General features: G+C 37.3%; 1 protein-coding gene across 1 annotated transcript in view; it reads left to right on the top strand.

Moving 5' to 3' along the window:
- Nucleotides 1–231: 231 nt before the first annotated feature.
- Nucleotides 232–16,441, top strand: part of fbxw8 (F-box and WD repeat domain containing 8) — a 167,073-nt gene continuing 150,863 nt past the window's right edge. Inside the window, exons 1-3 of the mRNA XM_043715860.1 lie at nt 232–1,223; nt 5,993–6,097; nt 8,562–8,726. Coding sequence (XP_043571795.1) covers nt 846–1,223; nt 5,993–6,097; nt 8,562–8,726 — 648 coding nt within the window. The 5' untranslated portion in view covers nt 232–845. The remainder of the gene's footprint in view (nt 1,224–5,992; nt 6,098–8,561; nt 8,727–16,441) is intronic.

Below are 16,441 nucleotides of genomic sequence, written 5' to 3' on the forward strand. Positions count from 1 at the left end.
TGTTTTATGCGATTTTCAAACAGCTTTATACAAATTAAATCCTCTCACAGGACAATGAAATGTGATAGCCTCACGTTGAGAAGTAATTGTATTTGCTTTATAATGCTAAAGTGTCTAAAGCACGTTATTGAAAAAAAAGACGAGATATAATTATCAATAACAAAAAAAACCTGCAAATTTTCAAACGAGTATATCATGGAAACAAAAACCAAAAAACTATTTTTCACATTATCAGTATCAAATGCATTCGCTGAAAGTTTAATGATTCGATTTTGGAGCAAAGACAAGAAGCAATTAAAAGGAAGCGCTGTAAAGCTGAACAACATCATAAAAATCGAAAGAATTGCGGATGTTGGAAACGAGATGCAAAAATCCCCAGAAAGTACAGGAAACGCTCACCAGGTCTGGCACCAGCTGTGGAGAGGAAGGGTCATTCTGATTTCTCTGCACAGTTGCTGCCAGACCTGCTGAGCTTTTCGAGCAATTTCGGAACGACATTACGTCTCGCATCCACTTTTACAAACATAAAAAAGTATTCAGAAGTAGTTGAAAGCAGCAAGTAGCCTACATAAAATACAGATATATGAAGAAACCATTCATCTCTTAAGGTGGATGCAATGACATTTCCAAATGACAGCGACTGTGTTGTGCCACCCACCAGGATCAAAGCGAGTTTAAAGTCCGAGGGGAAGATTTGTGGATCGGAACTGGATGCTGAGGATGTACAACTCCACACGGCGCCGTTTGAAGGAAGGGAACAGTGCATCCAGAGAATGTCTCCGGGCGGCGAGAGCTGGTGAAGCGGGTTCCCTCTCCCCGCCGCTGCTAGTTTCTGGGTATGGAGGATGGGCGATAAGGAGCTGGAGAAATTCCGGCTGCACTGGAGAGAAGAGATTAGGGAGCGGAACCGGCGCGGGAGGGCGACCTGCGGCGAAAGGAGCAGCAAAAAGCGGCGCCAGCAGCGCGAGCCGGGGCCCGGTGACCATGGGGACGGGGAGGGTGTGGAGGGGCCGAGCGGTCGGCAGCGAGCAGCCGATGATTATTTCTACCTGGCCGAAAGCCTGCTGGAGGGCCGGAGCAGCCCGCTCAGGGAGCGCCTGGAAGGTGGGCGATGCGGCGGAGGGACTGAGACCGGGTCCGAGGCTCGGGGAGGGCCCCAGGGCCAATCCGCTCAGGCCCCCGGCCACAAGGAGAACCTGCTCGATCAGCTCATCGATGACTTGGTAAATTACTGTAACTTCTACCTGTCCGCCTCACCGCGATAGCCAGCCCTTCCTTTAAAGACTTTACTGTGGATTTCCTGGCCGGTGGCGTTTTATGGGCGCACGGTGACACCACTAACACAATCTCCAGTCGACATCCAAACAAGAATTTTGTTCCGGGTTTCTGCATATGTGGTAATTTTGTTCCGCTTTAGCTTATTATAAAAACAAATATAATTAGAGGTTTGTGCTATTGCTGGATAACGGAACTGGTAAGACCTGAAGATGTGGAATTCCCTGGGGAGGTTCTCGAGGGTCGATAACGCTGCAATCTGGTTGTTTGCGGTGGTAATGCACTATGAGTCAAACTGTTTGATCACTGCTTAGTTAAGGTCACAGACGCAGCTGACAGCCGAAAAACAACCATTTCAGAAGCTGCAATTTTCGAATTAATGAAAATTGTGTTGTGCTGTATAAATGTTATTTACTAGAGGGAAATTAACTTTGTTTAGAAACTGAGCTGTGTGGAGGAGTGAAAGACATTAGGCACTAACCACCAAGGGATCCCAAGGGCACAATTACTGCCTCTTCATTACATGTGCGAAAGCACTGTGGCATTGGCAAGCCATAAAGCTAATTGAAGATTGTTATTTGTGAGATCACCCAAGGCACTGGAGTTCAAAGCGGGCACTGTGAATAGTTTAAAAGTTGTTTCAGAATTGCATTCATTTGTTCTGGCAAAATAAGATAACAGGATGTGTGTGGAAGAGAATTAAACTTTCAATCATGACCTCTATTGTCTTTGAATTTTAATATTGAAATTCATATATTTTCTCTAAAACTTAAAACTAACAATGTTCATTAGATAAGGAAAGGGATTTTTTTGTTTTTTTTTTAGTTCATTTCTCAAAATATTGCTCGTAAACAAATGTACAAATTGAACTTTTGTACCTTTAACTGCATCTCTCATTCCAGCTTACTCCAGGCTCTCTCCTTTTTTCCTTTGCTTCTGACTGTCCAGTCCCTTGCCATCAATTCATCAAGTAAAATCAAGTATCATTTGTAAAATTTGGACTCATTTCTGGTGTGAAAAAATGCATAACTTTAAATATTTTTTTGAGAGTTTATTTTCCTTTTAATAAGACTTGGAGGTCTTTCCCTGTAATTTAATGATCAAGGATGCTCCTTAAGCATTTATAACTTAAGAAGTAGATCTGATGCAATCTTAATGACAACATTAACCTATGTAGTTGAACAGCTGCTTGAGTTTTGACCTTTTTAATAGTTAGAATTTTCATATGTATCAAATTGTCATCTATGTCCTGACTATAATCTAGGAGTTAGGAAAAGGAAATCAAAATAAATAGAATTCTATTGCAAAAGGTTAAGGAACATCAAAGATTGTCCTGTCATTTGGCTTCCCAAATAGCTTAGCTGGTTGAGCCAGCTGAGTAGTACAGACCAGGACGGCTTTGGGGGCTAACCACTGGTCTATATTGAGTTGGTAGATGTCAAGGGGAATCACCATTAGATCGGAGTTGTGGAGGAGAACTGGGATCCCCTTGTCATCTGCTAACAGGGGACCTGTTTGGATGAAATGTGAGGATAAAATGTTCTAGTTCCTTGCTAGTACTTGCATTTTCAGTGAAAGAGATACTGGGATGTTGGTGAGTGCAGGAATCACATTGTCAAATACACAGTAATATCATTAGAAAGCTAGTTTCTGTTGATTCTTGTTTCATTTTGAATAGCTTTTGCTTAGTCAGCTTTAAACTTGATGAAAATATACTGCTGCAACTCCATTAGGACAATATAACTGTTGTAAGAAAAGTATTCTAAGCTCTGTATAACATTGTTTTGTTGCAAATTTTATATTTGTGCAAACTGTATTTGGTTAGGAACGTATGTGTTGACAACATGAGACTATCTTGTATGTAAACCAAGTTTAAAAAAATCAGTTATCTTGGAGATTCTTAAAGTTGGATTTTTTATTTTAAATATTGAAAGGGAACAGATGAGATGTTTGGTTCTCCAAATAACCACAATGACTAAACATTGAAAATTATTCCCAAGTTCAAAGAGCTGTACATGTCCTAAAAATACTTTCTTTTTCTTCATTTAAAATGTAACCAGCATTTGGCTGTTGGTTTGCAAGATTCTACAACTGTGTTTGCCAAGACTTGTTTTGCCTGTCTAGAGAATTGCATACAGCCATCAGTATAATTCAATGCAGTGTCTTTGATGTCAGTTGAACTAAAGCCCTCCAATTGTAAAGGTGCAGAAGTACAAATATTTTATGAAAAGGCACCTTTGTGAAGAAAAGCTACTTTGTTTTATGATGTAAATTTTGTTAGCTTTTCATTATTGTAATTGTTTCCATGTACAGGCAGTCAACACAGAATTTGCACTGCAAACAAATACTGTGTACACACCAACAGCATTACTTTAATCAACTTGTATGAGGTATCTATGTGCACTTCTGTTTTACTTGTGGAAAGTTTGTGTCGATTTGAGTACACAGTTTTTTTTTTAAAAGATGGTTAGTGCCTTGTGCTCAAGAAGTTCCAGTCTTAAAAGTTTTGGACTAGTGAAATATATTCTCAACCCCATAAATTTAGTGTAACTAGATTTCATATGGTACTGTACAATGTGTAATTTTAGCAGAATGAATGGCTGGTTGGCAGTGAACAGTTAGTCGATCTGAAGCATTCTGTGTACCAAAACTACTGAAAATTCACTCATTCCTTACTACATCTTAACACCTGCTGCATTGATTTTCTGTCTTAAATTTGCTATTTTCTACGTTACAATCTATGGTAGATAGCAGAAAAAAACTAATATTGAGTCAATCAAATTCTGATTTAGATTTATTTCAGAAAGTAACATTTTGGTATATAGTGTGAACAATTTTAAATGTATGATAAGTGTAACATACTCCTGGGAAACTCATGACTTCAGACATATGGTTTCCAAAGTTTCGCACTGTTACAAATGTCCTCACATCAGATCTAATTGCCAAGGACTGATTTGCTATGATCTGTCAACAACTCCATTATCATTGGACTACGTGACAGTCAGAATGGTAGAAGGTGCATTAGGTGATAACTGGTCCTCTCTTTATTCAGTAATTCCGTTGAAATTCTACTTCATTTTCCAGATTTACCTCAATCCAAATGATTCACACCTTGATGCATCTAAGCCTTCACTCCAGTGTTATGCTCATTCTTCCCCAACCTAGTAACATCAAAAACAGATTAACAGGTTATTCATCTCATTTACAGGTTGTTGAATTTTGCAGTGCGCAAACTGATTATTGTATTTTCCTACACAATAACAAATAACTTCAAAGGGAAACTGTCAGATTGGAAATGTATAATGAAACCTTGGAAATAGACTACACTAATTTTCCTGGTAACATCCTTTTTTTTAATCTCCTAGGATTCCCTTTCAACCTCTTGCACCATATTTCACCTGTGATCAGTTAAACATCAGGTTGTGACATCTTAGGTTTCTTTCATTGAATTAGAAGAAATGAAATGAAAACGTAATCACTTAGTTTAAACTATTTACATTGAGTTGTTTAAAATTCAGATGGGGGATTAAATATGGACATGAACAGTTAAGTAAAAATAAGAATTACTTTCACTGCCAAAGATCTGAAGCACTCTCTTTGGGCCTTAAGCTATTTTCCACCTCCATTCCAATGAATAATGTAGTATTCAGTACTTGGATAAAGGAGTTGCTATAAATCATGGTTTAAAGAAAATTACTTAATGTAATTGATTTATGTATCTTGTAGTTAAAAATAACTCAGTGCAATCAAATAATCTCGCATTACAGAATAAGTTCCATTGGCTGAGTATTTTGGCAGAGTTGTCCCACTCTCCTCCATAATCCTGCAACTTTTCTTCTTTTCAAGTGTGTATCCAATTCATTTGCCAGTTACCATTGAATGTGCTTCCACCACCCTTTCTAACTACTGCTTCTTGTAGCTACTCCTACCAGGAGATCTGTTGTCATGGGGCACCACAATCATCTATTGTGCGCTGACATCTTATATCCACTGTCACTAACCTGCAGATACACTGACATCCGTCAGCCAACTGCATCTACATCAGCCCCTTTACTGGCAGTGTATTCTAAATGACAAATCACTACTTAAATTTCTCTCCATCACTTCTTCAGTTCTTTCAAGAATTATCTTTTACGTTGTGTGTTCTGATTACCTGTCTTCCACCAATTTCTCTGTCAAATACCACCATATTGAATAATAAAGATTGATTTCTGAGTAATCAGCTGCAGCTTCTTTAGTCTCTCAACATAAACCAACATTTCTCATGTCATATATACTTTTTAATAAATTTCCTCTGCACCCTCATCAAGGTCTTAACATTCTTGCTGAAATTTGATACCCAGAAATAAGGACAAAACTCTAGTCATGGCTTAAGATTGTATCATTTTTCAACATAAGACAGTTCTCTAAGATGGGTAAAAGGGATAGGCTAGAACTCTTATGGCTTTGTGTTTTCGATATTGAGTTACCAGTTCTCTGGGCCTTCTATTTCCCAGAAGATTGCAAGTAGGATCATAGTAACAAGTTCCCACACTGGAATTTCAATTATACATTCAGTTGAGAGATTTGGGTAAAAAGGGCACAGGAAGGGAAAGTACTCTGATTATCTCCAGTATAATTATTCAGACATGGGTAATTATGTCTTTTTTTTTTAAATACATGTAATCTGTTGCTTTTGGAGTGTATAATACATACTGTATTTGTTGTTCTGTTGCAGAATGAAATAAATGAAATCCCATTTTTTGATATTGACCTTCCTTATGAGCTAGCACTGAAAATATTTGCGTATCTTGGCAAAACTGAACTTGGAAGATGTGCTCAGGTAAATGTAAAAGTTTGATTAAGTCTATAAAGCTATTATGTTTTTCAGGCAAGCTTGATTATAATTTACACTTTGTACACTTTTCTATTGTATTCAACTTTTACAATTTGGATCAAAAGTTATAGAATATCTTTCAATGGGAAAGGTTTTTGTGAGTGGCTCGAACAATAGAGGACAGGAAGGGAGTTTGTGAACAAATGGGAGTCAGTGAATAAATGATTTGACAACTGAGATCAGCTCAATGATTTGTAATTATTCAGTTCCATTTAATTTGCTTCTAACATGAAAGTTTGGAATGCAACACATTTTGATTTAAAGCTCAAGTGCCTTATGCTGTTATAGAGTCATGGAGATGTACAGCACAGAAACAGACCCTACGGTCCACACAGTCCATGCTGACCAGTTATCCCAACCCAATCTAGTCCCATTTGCTAGCACTTGGCCCATATCCTTCTAAACTCTACCTATTCATATGCCCTTCCAGATGCCTTTTAAATGTTGTAATTGTATCAGCCTCCACCATTTCCTCTGGCAGCTCATTCCATACACACATCACCCTCTGTGTGAAAAAGGTTGCTTTTGGGTCACTCTTAAATCTTTCCCCTCTCACCCTAAACTTATGCACTCTAGTTCTGGACTCCCCTTACCCAGGAAAAATACCTTGTCTGTTTACCCTATTCATGCCTCTCATGATTTATAAACCTTTATAAGGTCAACCCTCAGCATTCGACACTCTCTAGGAAAAACTGTCCTAGCCTATTCAGCCTCTCCCTATAGCTCAAACCCTCCAACTCTGACAACATCCTTGTAAATCTTTTCTGTCAGATCTATGCATATGTTATCAAAAAAACAAGTTGTTCTGTGGGTGGAATTGCTACTTCGTGCAAGGCACTTTCCCATTGCAAACAATGTATAGAGTAAAAGGTATCTTCAAATATGCCATTTCCAGACATGTGCAAACTCTACTTAGTATTTTTTAAAAGTTTGCTTGACCATGCACATTCATCAAAATGAATGCTAGTGGGCACAGTGGCTCAGTCATTAGCACTGCTGCCTCACAGCGCCAAGGACCTATGTTCGATTCCAGCCTTCAACGACTGTGTGAAGTTTGCTCATTCTACTCCATGTCTGTGTGGGTTTCCTCCGGGTGCTCTGGTTTCCTCCCACAGTCCAAATATGTGCAGGTTAGATGGATTGGCCATGCTAAATTGCCCATAGTGATCAGGGGTATAGGCTAGGTGCATTAGTGAGGGGAAATGTAGAGGAATGGGTCTGGATGGGATACTCTTCAGAGGGTCAGTGTGGACTTGTTGGGTCAAGTGGTCTGTTTCTACACAGTTGGGATTCTATGATTCTATTCTATGATTCAAAGGAGGCCTTCCAAATATTGAGGCATTTATTAACTACCTAGCATCCTGCTGAGTATATGTCCACACCTAAAAGCATGCTTTAGCAGTAATTAATGGTATTGCCAAAGGGTAGTACATGGTGCCCGGAATCTCAGATCACACAATCTGCAGAGTTTCCAAATAACAATCATCCTTCACAATTACCCTTTTGTTGCAGAAATACCTGTCCACTATTTCTCTCAGTTTTATTTTTGTCGCGACAAGGGGGTTGTTGCATTGTACAACATCACCACCAGCAGCAGCAAGGCACACAAGTCCTAATAATTCCTCAAAGTCCAGCTCTTCATTAGTGCTTGGACATCTCTGTATCAACGCAACTCCCATGGAATTAACATCAACTATACCATGCTGTCGCTGTTTAAAGTATATTGCTACTGGCAATGGAATTTTAAAAAAAACTCCCTCAGTGTAAAGACATATCAGAAAAACAGCTGACAGAGTTGTATGTAGTGCTTCAAGTTTTAGAGACAAAAATCGAAATTGGTAGAAAAGCTCAGCAGGTCTGGCAGCATCGGTGGAGAGAAATCAGAGTTAACATTTCGGGTCGAGTGACACATCCTCAGTCAAACATTCACTCTGATTTCTCTCCACCGATGATGCCAAACCTGCTGAGATTTTCTATTTTTGTCGCGGATTTACAGCATCCGCAGTTCTTTTGGCTTCAAGCTTTAGCACAGCTTTGTGATTTTTTTGGCCCCCAGCTTTCAGTTCTGATTTTGTATTTTTGAAAACTCTGACAGATCCTTCATCTTGGTGCCTTAGGAGAGAATAAGTGTACCAGCTCTCTCCATAAAGTGCATTACAAGCAGTCAGAGCAGGTAACTACAGACCTCTGTTCAGAAGACTTCAGAAATTGAATAAATAATTTAGGCCAATTAACTTTTTGATTTTGTTTGCATTCCCTGACATGGAAAGTAGTACATTTGTGTCCTTGCATATTTGGCAACTAACTGTACCTTTACTGTAAGTTGGAGTTTGTTAGCTTAGTCGTGAATGACATTGGTAGCCTGGAATATTTGATCTTTATAACAATATGGGATCCTTTCCTTTCTTAGGTGAGTAAAGCCTGGAAAGTTATTGCGGAAGATGAAGTGCTTTGGTACAAGCATTGCTTGAAAGCAGGCTACCAGGTGAAGGCAGACATTGGCGACTTCATATGCTGGAAGGCTGTTATGCGAGATTCCATGAAGAAGGAACAAACATTACAAGCCAACTGGAAGGTACATCTCATCATTGTTTGAAGTGTTATTAATTATGTTCTCCTGTAGCTGAACTACAGGCATTAGCATTTAAATTGTTATGTCTATATAAAAGTTTGAAATACATTGTCATGCTTCAAATTGTATACTTTCAAATTTCTAAAACATGTTTTCATTAAACAAAAATGAAGCCCCAGCATTTCTCATTTACAATAAAGAACTTTTAATTCCAGATCCACAACAATGTGATTGACTCTTAATTGACCTCTGGACAATTAGATGGGCAATAAATGCTGGTCTAGCCAGTGACATCCTCATTCCGTGCATGAATATATTATTAAAAAAAACTTTGAATACCATGAGGCTTTATTGACCTCAGTAAGGCAATTTGATTTTGATCCTAAAGGACACACCAGATTTTATGCCTCTGCATTTTGGCTACAAATAGCACATAGTGTATATCCACAATAATGTTTTGTTCTTTAAAAATAGCACTTCTTTCTTTTCAGCACCACCATTTATCTGAAAGTAAAATTGGAGAGGTCCCAAACTCTGAATTAACATACTTCAACAGGAGTAAATGATATGGGTGCTATAGCCTCAGAAATCCTTGGGTGTTCATGGTGTAGATTCACAAAGTTTCTGGTTTTCAGTTACTGTCCAGGGATCTCTAGTGAAAGTACATTTGTGTAAATATTTATTAGATGTATTAGATTCCCTACAGCGTGGAAACAGGCCCTTCGGCCCAACAAGTCCACACCAACCAGATCCATTTCCTTTTGACTAATGCACCTAACATATGGGCAATTTAGAATGGCCAGTTCACCTGACCTGCATACCTTTTGGACTGAGGGAGGAAACTGGAACACCCAGAGGAAACCGACGCAGAGAATGTGGAAACTCCACACAGACAGTCGCCCAAAGCTGGGACTGAACCTGGGACCCTGGTGCTGTGAGGCAGCAGTGCTAACCACTGAGCCACCATGAAAGCAATAACTGTAACTAGGATTTAATTCTTTCATATGACAGCTATCCTTCAGAACCTCACTCAAATATTTTTATTTATGCAATGTGAGCATCGCTGACTGTGGCAGCATTTATTTTCCATTCCCAGTTGCCGTTGAAATGGTAGTGGTGAGGCACCTTCTTGAACGGTGCAATCCATCCACTATAAGTAGATGAACAATGCTGTTAGGGAAGGAGTTCCAGTATTTCGACCCAGTGACACTGAAGGAACGGCAATATACTTCCAAGTCAGAATACTGTACTGTTTGGAGGGGAAATTGCTGTTTTTGGTGTTCCGATTTATCTGCAGAATTACCTACTTTTGCTCCTACATCTTTTAGTCTTGTGAAATTATGGGGGGTAAACTTCTTGAGTGTTGTTGGAACTGCACTCATCCAGGCACATGGGAAGTATTCCAACTCATCCAGAGTAGAAATGATGTCTGAATCTTTCTCTTTGTGGCTCCACATGGTTATTTGTCCAATCCAAGATAAATGCACTTCACATAAACTGGAAAATGAACTGAATGGTAGTAGGTGCCTAAGGTTTGATTAAGTTCAGGCAGTGCATTTATCTGTTGCTCTGTGATTAAAAGAGGTGCATTTTCCCTTTTTTGAACTTTGTTACATTAGTAAATATGTTATGTTGAGTAACAAAGCTTTCTAGTCAAATTTTAGTCGTGCAAATCTTTCTTGTATTTATGGGTAAATGTAAATTTCTTGTGCTTATTTTGTATGGTTTGCTACTTTAGAGGCAAATTGCAGATCTCTTTCCATGAATATTACTTGTTTTTGGATGTCTAGAGTATTTATCATACATCCTGAGATGACTGTTCCACAAATTTTCCTTCCCTTGTGCCCTACCCCGACTATTGCTGGATGAACATTCTGCCTCAGTTTGGCACTCCTGCATGTTAATAGATCTGCATTAAAAAAGATTTCAATACTTGAAGTAATTAATTATAGTTTGTCTGTCCTAACAATCTGTAATGGTAATTGTTTTATTTTGGAACCAATACATTCGTCCTGCTCCTTTTAAATTTAATGATCTGCCTAGCCAGTTGGAAATAATGTTAGAAGGGTGACCTCACTGACACCAGTACATGTGAGGAGCTTTCATGATGGCTGTTGATTCATGCAACAAAACAAAAACAGCATTTACCACAGAGTGAACTGAACACCTCCACAAAATAGCATGTATTTACCACAAATAGCTCCCCCCTAGGCATTTTCAGTTTGTCTATGCTGTAATATGTATTTGCATGCAGTGGTGCTTATAATACAAGCTGAGGAAAAATTGCTGGGATGTTTAGTGAACCTGTTTATAGTAGAATGTAATGACATTGGTTTGAATTACTATTTATTTATTTATTTCATGGTCACCCCAATGTCCCTAAATTTCACAGTCCTTTTTACAAGGGGTTGTTAATTTTCTGCGTGCATTCTTGAAAATCTATATAAAATGATCAACTTTCATAACATACATTTTAGAGATGTAAATTGCTGAAATATTATTAGTAAAATGAATATTTGATTATAATGTATCCCAAAAATATTTAGTGTAAGGCCTGATTATTGTATTTTTTATAAAGTAAAGAAAAGTATTCTTTCTCAAAAAATCCTCTTATGCACACTTTAACACTGAATAAACCATCATTCTATAATTCACCTCTTTTCAGAGGTTACTGGGGGAGGATGGATTAGAGTATTGCGCTGGATGGCCAATCATAATCATAATGAATAGTAGAGCATGTTGAAGGGATTTAATGTTCTAGTCCTATCTTCAACATTTCTATATACTTCAGTTTCAGGAATATACGGTATATATAAAGTTGCAGTTTGCTCATTGCATCACTTTATAAATTTGATCATTAAAATGCCTAGGATATAGATCAGCAACTTGAACAAACCATGTGTAGTTTTAAAATTGAGCTCCTACTGTGAAACCTTGAATATTTTTGTAATAAGTGAATGAGAGAGGAACATACGAGCTGTTTGACTTCTTCTGTTGGCAAAACAGCTATAGGTATACACTATTACATTTTTAATTTGGAATAAAATATGATTTTCTGTTCTAACAGAGAATCTATTGAATGTTCATTGCAACTGTCATTAGACAAAACCGTTTCAAAGTAATTTTTAGAATACAGTTGTGAATGGGTTTGTCAGAAATTTGACTGCATGGGTTTTTGCTGTCATTCCCAACACTTCTCATTTTGCCTTGATATTAATATGTGCAAATTAGTGACCACATTTGCTTATATATGCATATATAACAAAATTGTAAATAATTAATTGGCCAAGCAGCACTTTGGAGAACAGAAGATATAAAATGCACTGTATACATGTAACTATTTTCTGTTTATCAAGTTATTGTCTTTTTTTCTGTCAATCTGTTATATTCTGTACTCTAAGCACTAGATTATATGTAATAATCATTTCAAAACTTCAGTCTTAAATGATAGAACATTTCAGACTAAGTGTTACAGGATACCACAACTTCAGTACAATTTGGATGCAATACAAATATAACTTCTTGGTTCTAATGGTCAAAGATGATTTCCACAGGCAAGGCAGTGCACTCTCATGACTTGAAATATAACATCTTATCAAGCCCATCTTCCCTGAGGTACATATTAAATTACTACCATAAGCTCTTCATTTTCCAATTAAGGAACACATCATACGCTGGCAGATCAGAGCAACAAACTGCGCATCAGGTGTATTATGAAACCAAATTAAGAGCAAATGCTGCAAATTTTGCTTGATTCTAGAATTTTATTTAGTTAACACTCCCTTTGTTTAAAAATAATAAAATGCCTCAATGTTGGCAATTTTTCTGTAGTATTATCTTTTCATTCTGGACCTGTCCATGATACAAAATGTACACTCAGCTGTTTACAAAGATTTTCACTAATTTTAACTTCTTAGCTGCCTGTCAAGAAAAGTAATCACAGAAGAAACTTGGAGATATTTCATCTGTTACATCAATATCTTGAATAATTAAAAATCGTCAATAGTGAATAGTTTCCAAAAACATATTAGCAACTGCATCACTGATTTTTCAGATTGTGAAATTTACACCTGTCGGGAAAAAAAAATCAAAATGACATTCATCCCTTTAACGGACTGATTACAAACCATAAGTGGACGTAAGTCAGTGAATGCCCTGTGGATCAGTAATAATTATTTCCAGCACCTGGATGAACTTTGCATCTGGTATTTGTCAGGCAGGCTATTCTACCCAGAGGCGATTCATCTGTCTTTGAAATATATTTCATTTTGAGGTGAGCATTAAAATGGTCATAACAATTCAAGAAATATTAAATATAGTATTTTATGTTTTGAAAAGAGAACTCTAATAACAAATTCTTTACAATAGATAATTTTCCTATGCTGTGACTTTAATGTTACTGATTTGGTTTTTGTTATCTTCAGTTCTTGCTTGTGATTTAGCTGTCAACCACTCTCCCAGCTACAATGACCTTAACAAAATTTTAAAAGTTATGTTCGTGTACACAATCTCTCACTCTCACTGTTCACTTTGTTTTCTGTGAAGTTTTAGCATGTATTATCATAACAGCAGGTAGATTTGAACCTCCATTGTTATGTTTATGAAAATATGTGTTTGTATGGAGCTGTTTAGTTTGTTTCAGGTGTTGAAAATTTTTCATTGTATTTCATGACTTTTTATGTAATAAATTGTTTCAACAATGATTCTTGCATATATCTTGCAACTTCAAGTACAAGTTGGACAATTAAGTCAGTATTTTGTTGTTATCAGTAAGTCCTGCAGCAAATTTTCATAGGCTATATTCATTTACAATATGGTGAAACATCTGATCTGGGTGACCAAAGTTGTGCAATGGGTTGTCTTTGAAATTCCATTTGTGCAAGAGATGTAATGGCCAAGCATGGAGAGTGAAGATCCTGTTCAATGTAGACTACAGTCTTGAGGGAGTTCAAATCCTAGGTGCCTCACTATCTAATCACTTGCCCAATTTTTGTCAATGCTGGGTATCAGTCGAGAGTTTGCACAGTTGTTTATTTTTGTCAAGATATATATCTGTTAAAGCATTTGCAGAGTTCCAGAAGTAGTCTAGGGGATTTCAGTTGTGTTTTCTTTTTCTTAATTTCTTCATGGTTTGATGGGTCTGGGTTGGCTTCAATATGGTCAATAGATCCTGCAGTGTTTTAGTCCTCCACAGCAGGACATGGAATGTTAGACAAGACTTGGAGCCATTTTGTAGGTGTTGATTTTAGTATGCCACATCCTCATCCATATGTTGAAGACTGAGGAGTATCTATATATTTTGTACGGCTGCTCTCGGCTCACAGAGGGGAGCAGTATTCTGCTGAAGACTAGCAGAATGAAGAGTCTGCTCGTGTCTGCTTCTTTCTGGATGATGGTCTTGGTCTTTTACCATGTTTTCAAGTGTACTCCTTGGATCTTGAAACCTTGGACCTGCTTCACCTCCTCTAAATCTAACTTTCCAAAGCATTAGTAAATGCTGTTGGAACAAAGAACGAGAGTTTGCCACTCAGCCCTTCAAGCCAGCTCCGCCATTCAAAAACATCATGGCCGATCTGATTCTGATCTCAAATGTACGTTTCATCCTCATGTTAATCAAGGATCTATGCACTGCACACTTTACTTCACTTCAGCTCTAATGAAGAGTCATCTAGACTTGAAATGTTAGCTTGCTCTCTCTCCATGGATGCTGTCTGACCTGTTGTGATCTCCAGCATTTATTGTTTTCAGTAAGGAACTGTCTGCCTCTGCCTTAAAAATATGTAAAGATTCTACACCACCTTCCTTTTAAGGAGGAGAATTTCAAAGGCTCACCCTCTGAGAGAAATGTTTTTTCCTCATCTTTCAAATGGGCAACCCACATAGTTTCAAACTATGACCTAAATTCTATCCACAAGAGGAAATTTCCTTTCAACATCCATCCCGTCAAGTCCCTCAAGATCGTATGCGTTTCAATTAAGTGACCTCTGATTCTTCTCAAATCGGAAGCTACAGGCTTAGCCTGCGTAGCCTTTCCTCACAAGGCAATCAGCTCATTTTCATGTGTTACCATTTCTGAATTGCTTTCAGCACCTTAATATCCTTCTGTAAGTATCTGTACCGTACACAGCATTCCAGAAGTGGTTTCACTGATATCCTGTGTAATTGAAGCATAGCCTCTCTATTCTTGCATTAAATTTCCCTCACAATAAAACATAACATTCTATTAGCTTTCATGATTACTTACAATACCTGCATACTAACCTTTGGAGATTCGTACTGTGGGATGCATAGATCACTGTGTCTCAGAGTACTGTAACTTCTCACCATTTAGATAAGATATTTATTTTATGTTCCTCCTGTTTGTTTTTATTCTAAGTAAGTTCTTATTTACCCTAAAAGCAGCAGATAGTGGTGAATCTGTGATACTGTTCCAAGTTAGGATGGTGCATGGCTTGAAGGGGAGCTTGCAGGTGGTAGTGTTCTCTGCATATGAAGTTTTTAAGTTGCTGAAGGAACCAATGAGTTATTGCAAGGCATCTTATCAATATTGCACGTTGCTGTCACTGTGTTTCAGTGGTAGAGGAAGTGAAAGTTCAAGTTGGTAGATGGGTGATAATCAAGCAGACTGTCTTGTCCTGCGTGGAGTTGGCTTCTTGAATGCTGTTGGAAGTGCACTGATCCAAATAGAAAGTATTGTATCACAATGCTGACTTGCTACTTGTAGATGGAGGACAAGATTTGGAAAAACAGGAGTTGAGTTACGTGCCTGAATCTCCAGTTTCTGATTTGCTTTTGTGGCCAATGTATTTAAATGTCAAATCCAGTTCAGTTTCTGTCAGTAATATCCCCCAAGATGTTGGTAATGGGTGATTCAGTAATAGTAGTGCCATTGAATATCAAGAGGAGATGGTTGGATTCACTGTTGCAGATACCCAGCACTTGTGTCACAGAGCATTATATTGAAACATGTTCAGAAATCACGAAGTTCACTTTATAACCATCTATTTGAAATTACAAATATAAATAACACTGCAGTACGATGAATAAACTATCACAAACCAATTATTGGTTTATTTTGTTTGAATATTTTATTCAATTTTTCATTTATTGGATTTAAGAATTACCTGTAATGATAGAGTTTAAGTATAATTTTATTAAATACCATTGTATATCAAAATTTAGTTTGTATGTCAAAACAATATAATGTAACTTGGTATATAAAAAAAAACAAATTCAAGTGAAGAATGATACTTTAACCGCTTGTTAAGATACATGGAATTGCATCGTCTATACTTGATTATAATTTCTTGATTAACTTTGTTTTCTCTCTTTGACTTTGACTTTGCTGGTGTTTTGTACTTATTCACTTTGGATTTTTAATCAAAATATTCATGACTGTTCTCAGTTTATAATTTGCTTTTCTATGTACAGATAATAAGATTGTTGTACTATAAAGTAATGTGTTCCATTGTTTAAAAAAGTAGATTGCTGATTGCTTAATTTTCTGGATAATTAATCCTCGAAGGCAGATGAACTCTTTCTCTTTAAAATGATTAATGTGTAGCCTATCGGTCACGCTTGTACCTGTTGATAATTTTGTATTAACGTTATCTTGACATAATGTAAAACAATTATGTTAGAAACTTAATTTTATTTATTAATTTTGAAGCAAGTTTGTAATTTGATACTCCTGTATTCGTACTTCCACTTTTTTAATA

The sequence above is a fragment of the Chiloscyllium plagiosum genome, chromosome 25 (genome assembly GCF_004010195.1).
Source record: "Chiloscyllium plagiosum isolate BGI_BamShark_2017 chromosome 25, ASM401019v2, whole genome shotgun sequence".
NCBI lineage: Eukaryota > Metazoa > Chordata > Chondrichthyes > Orectolobiformes > Hemiscylliidae > Chiloscyllium > Chiloscyllium plagiosum.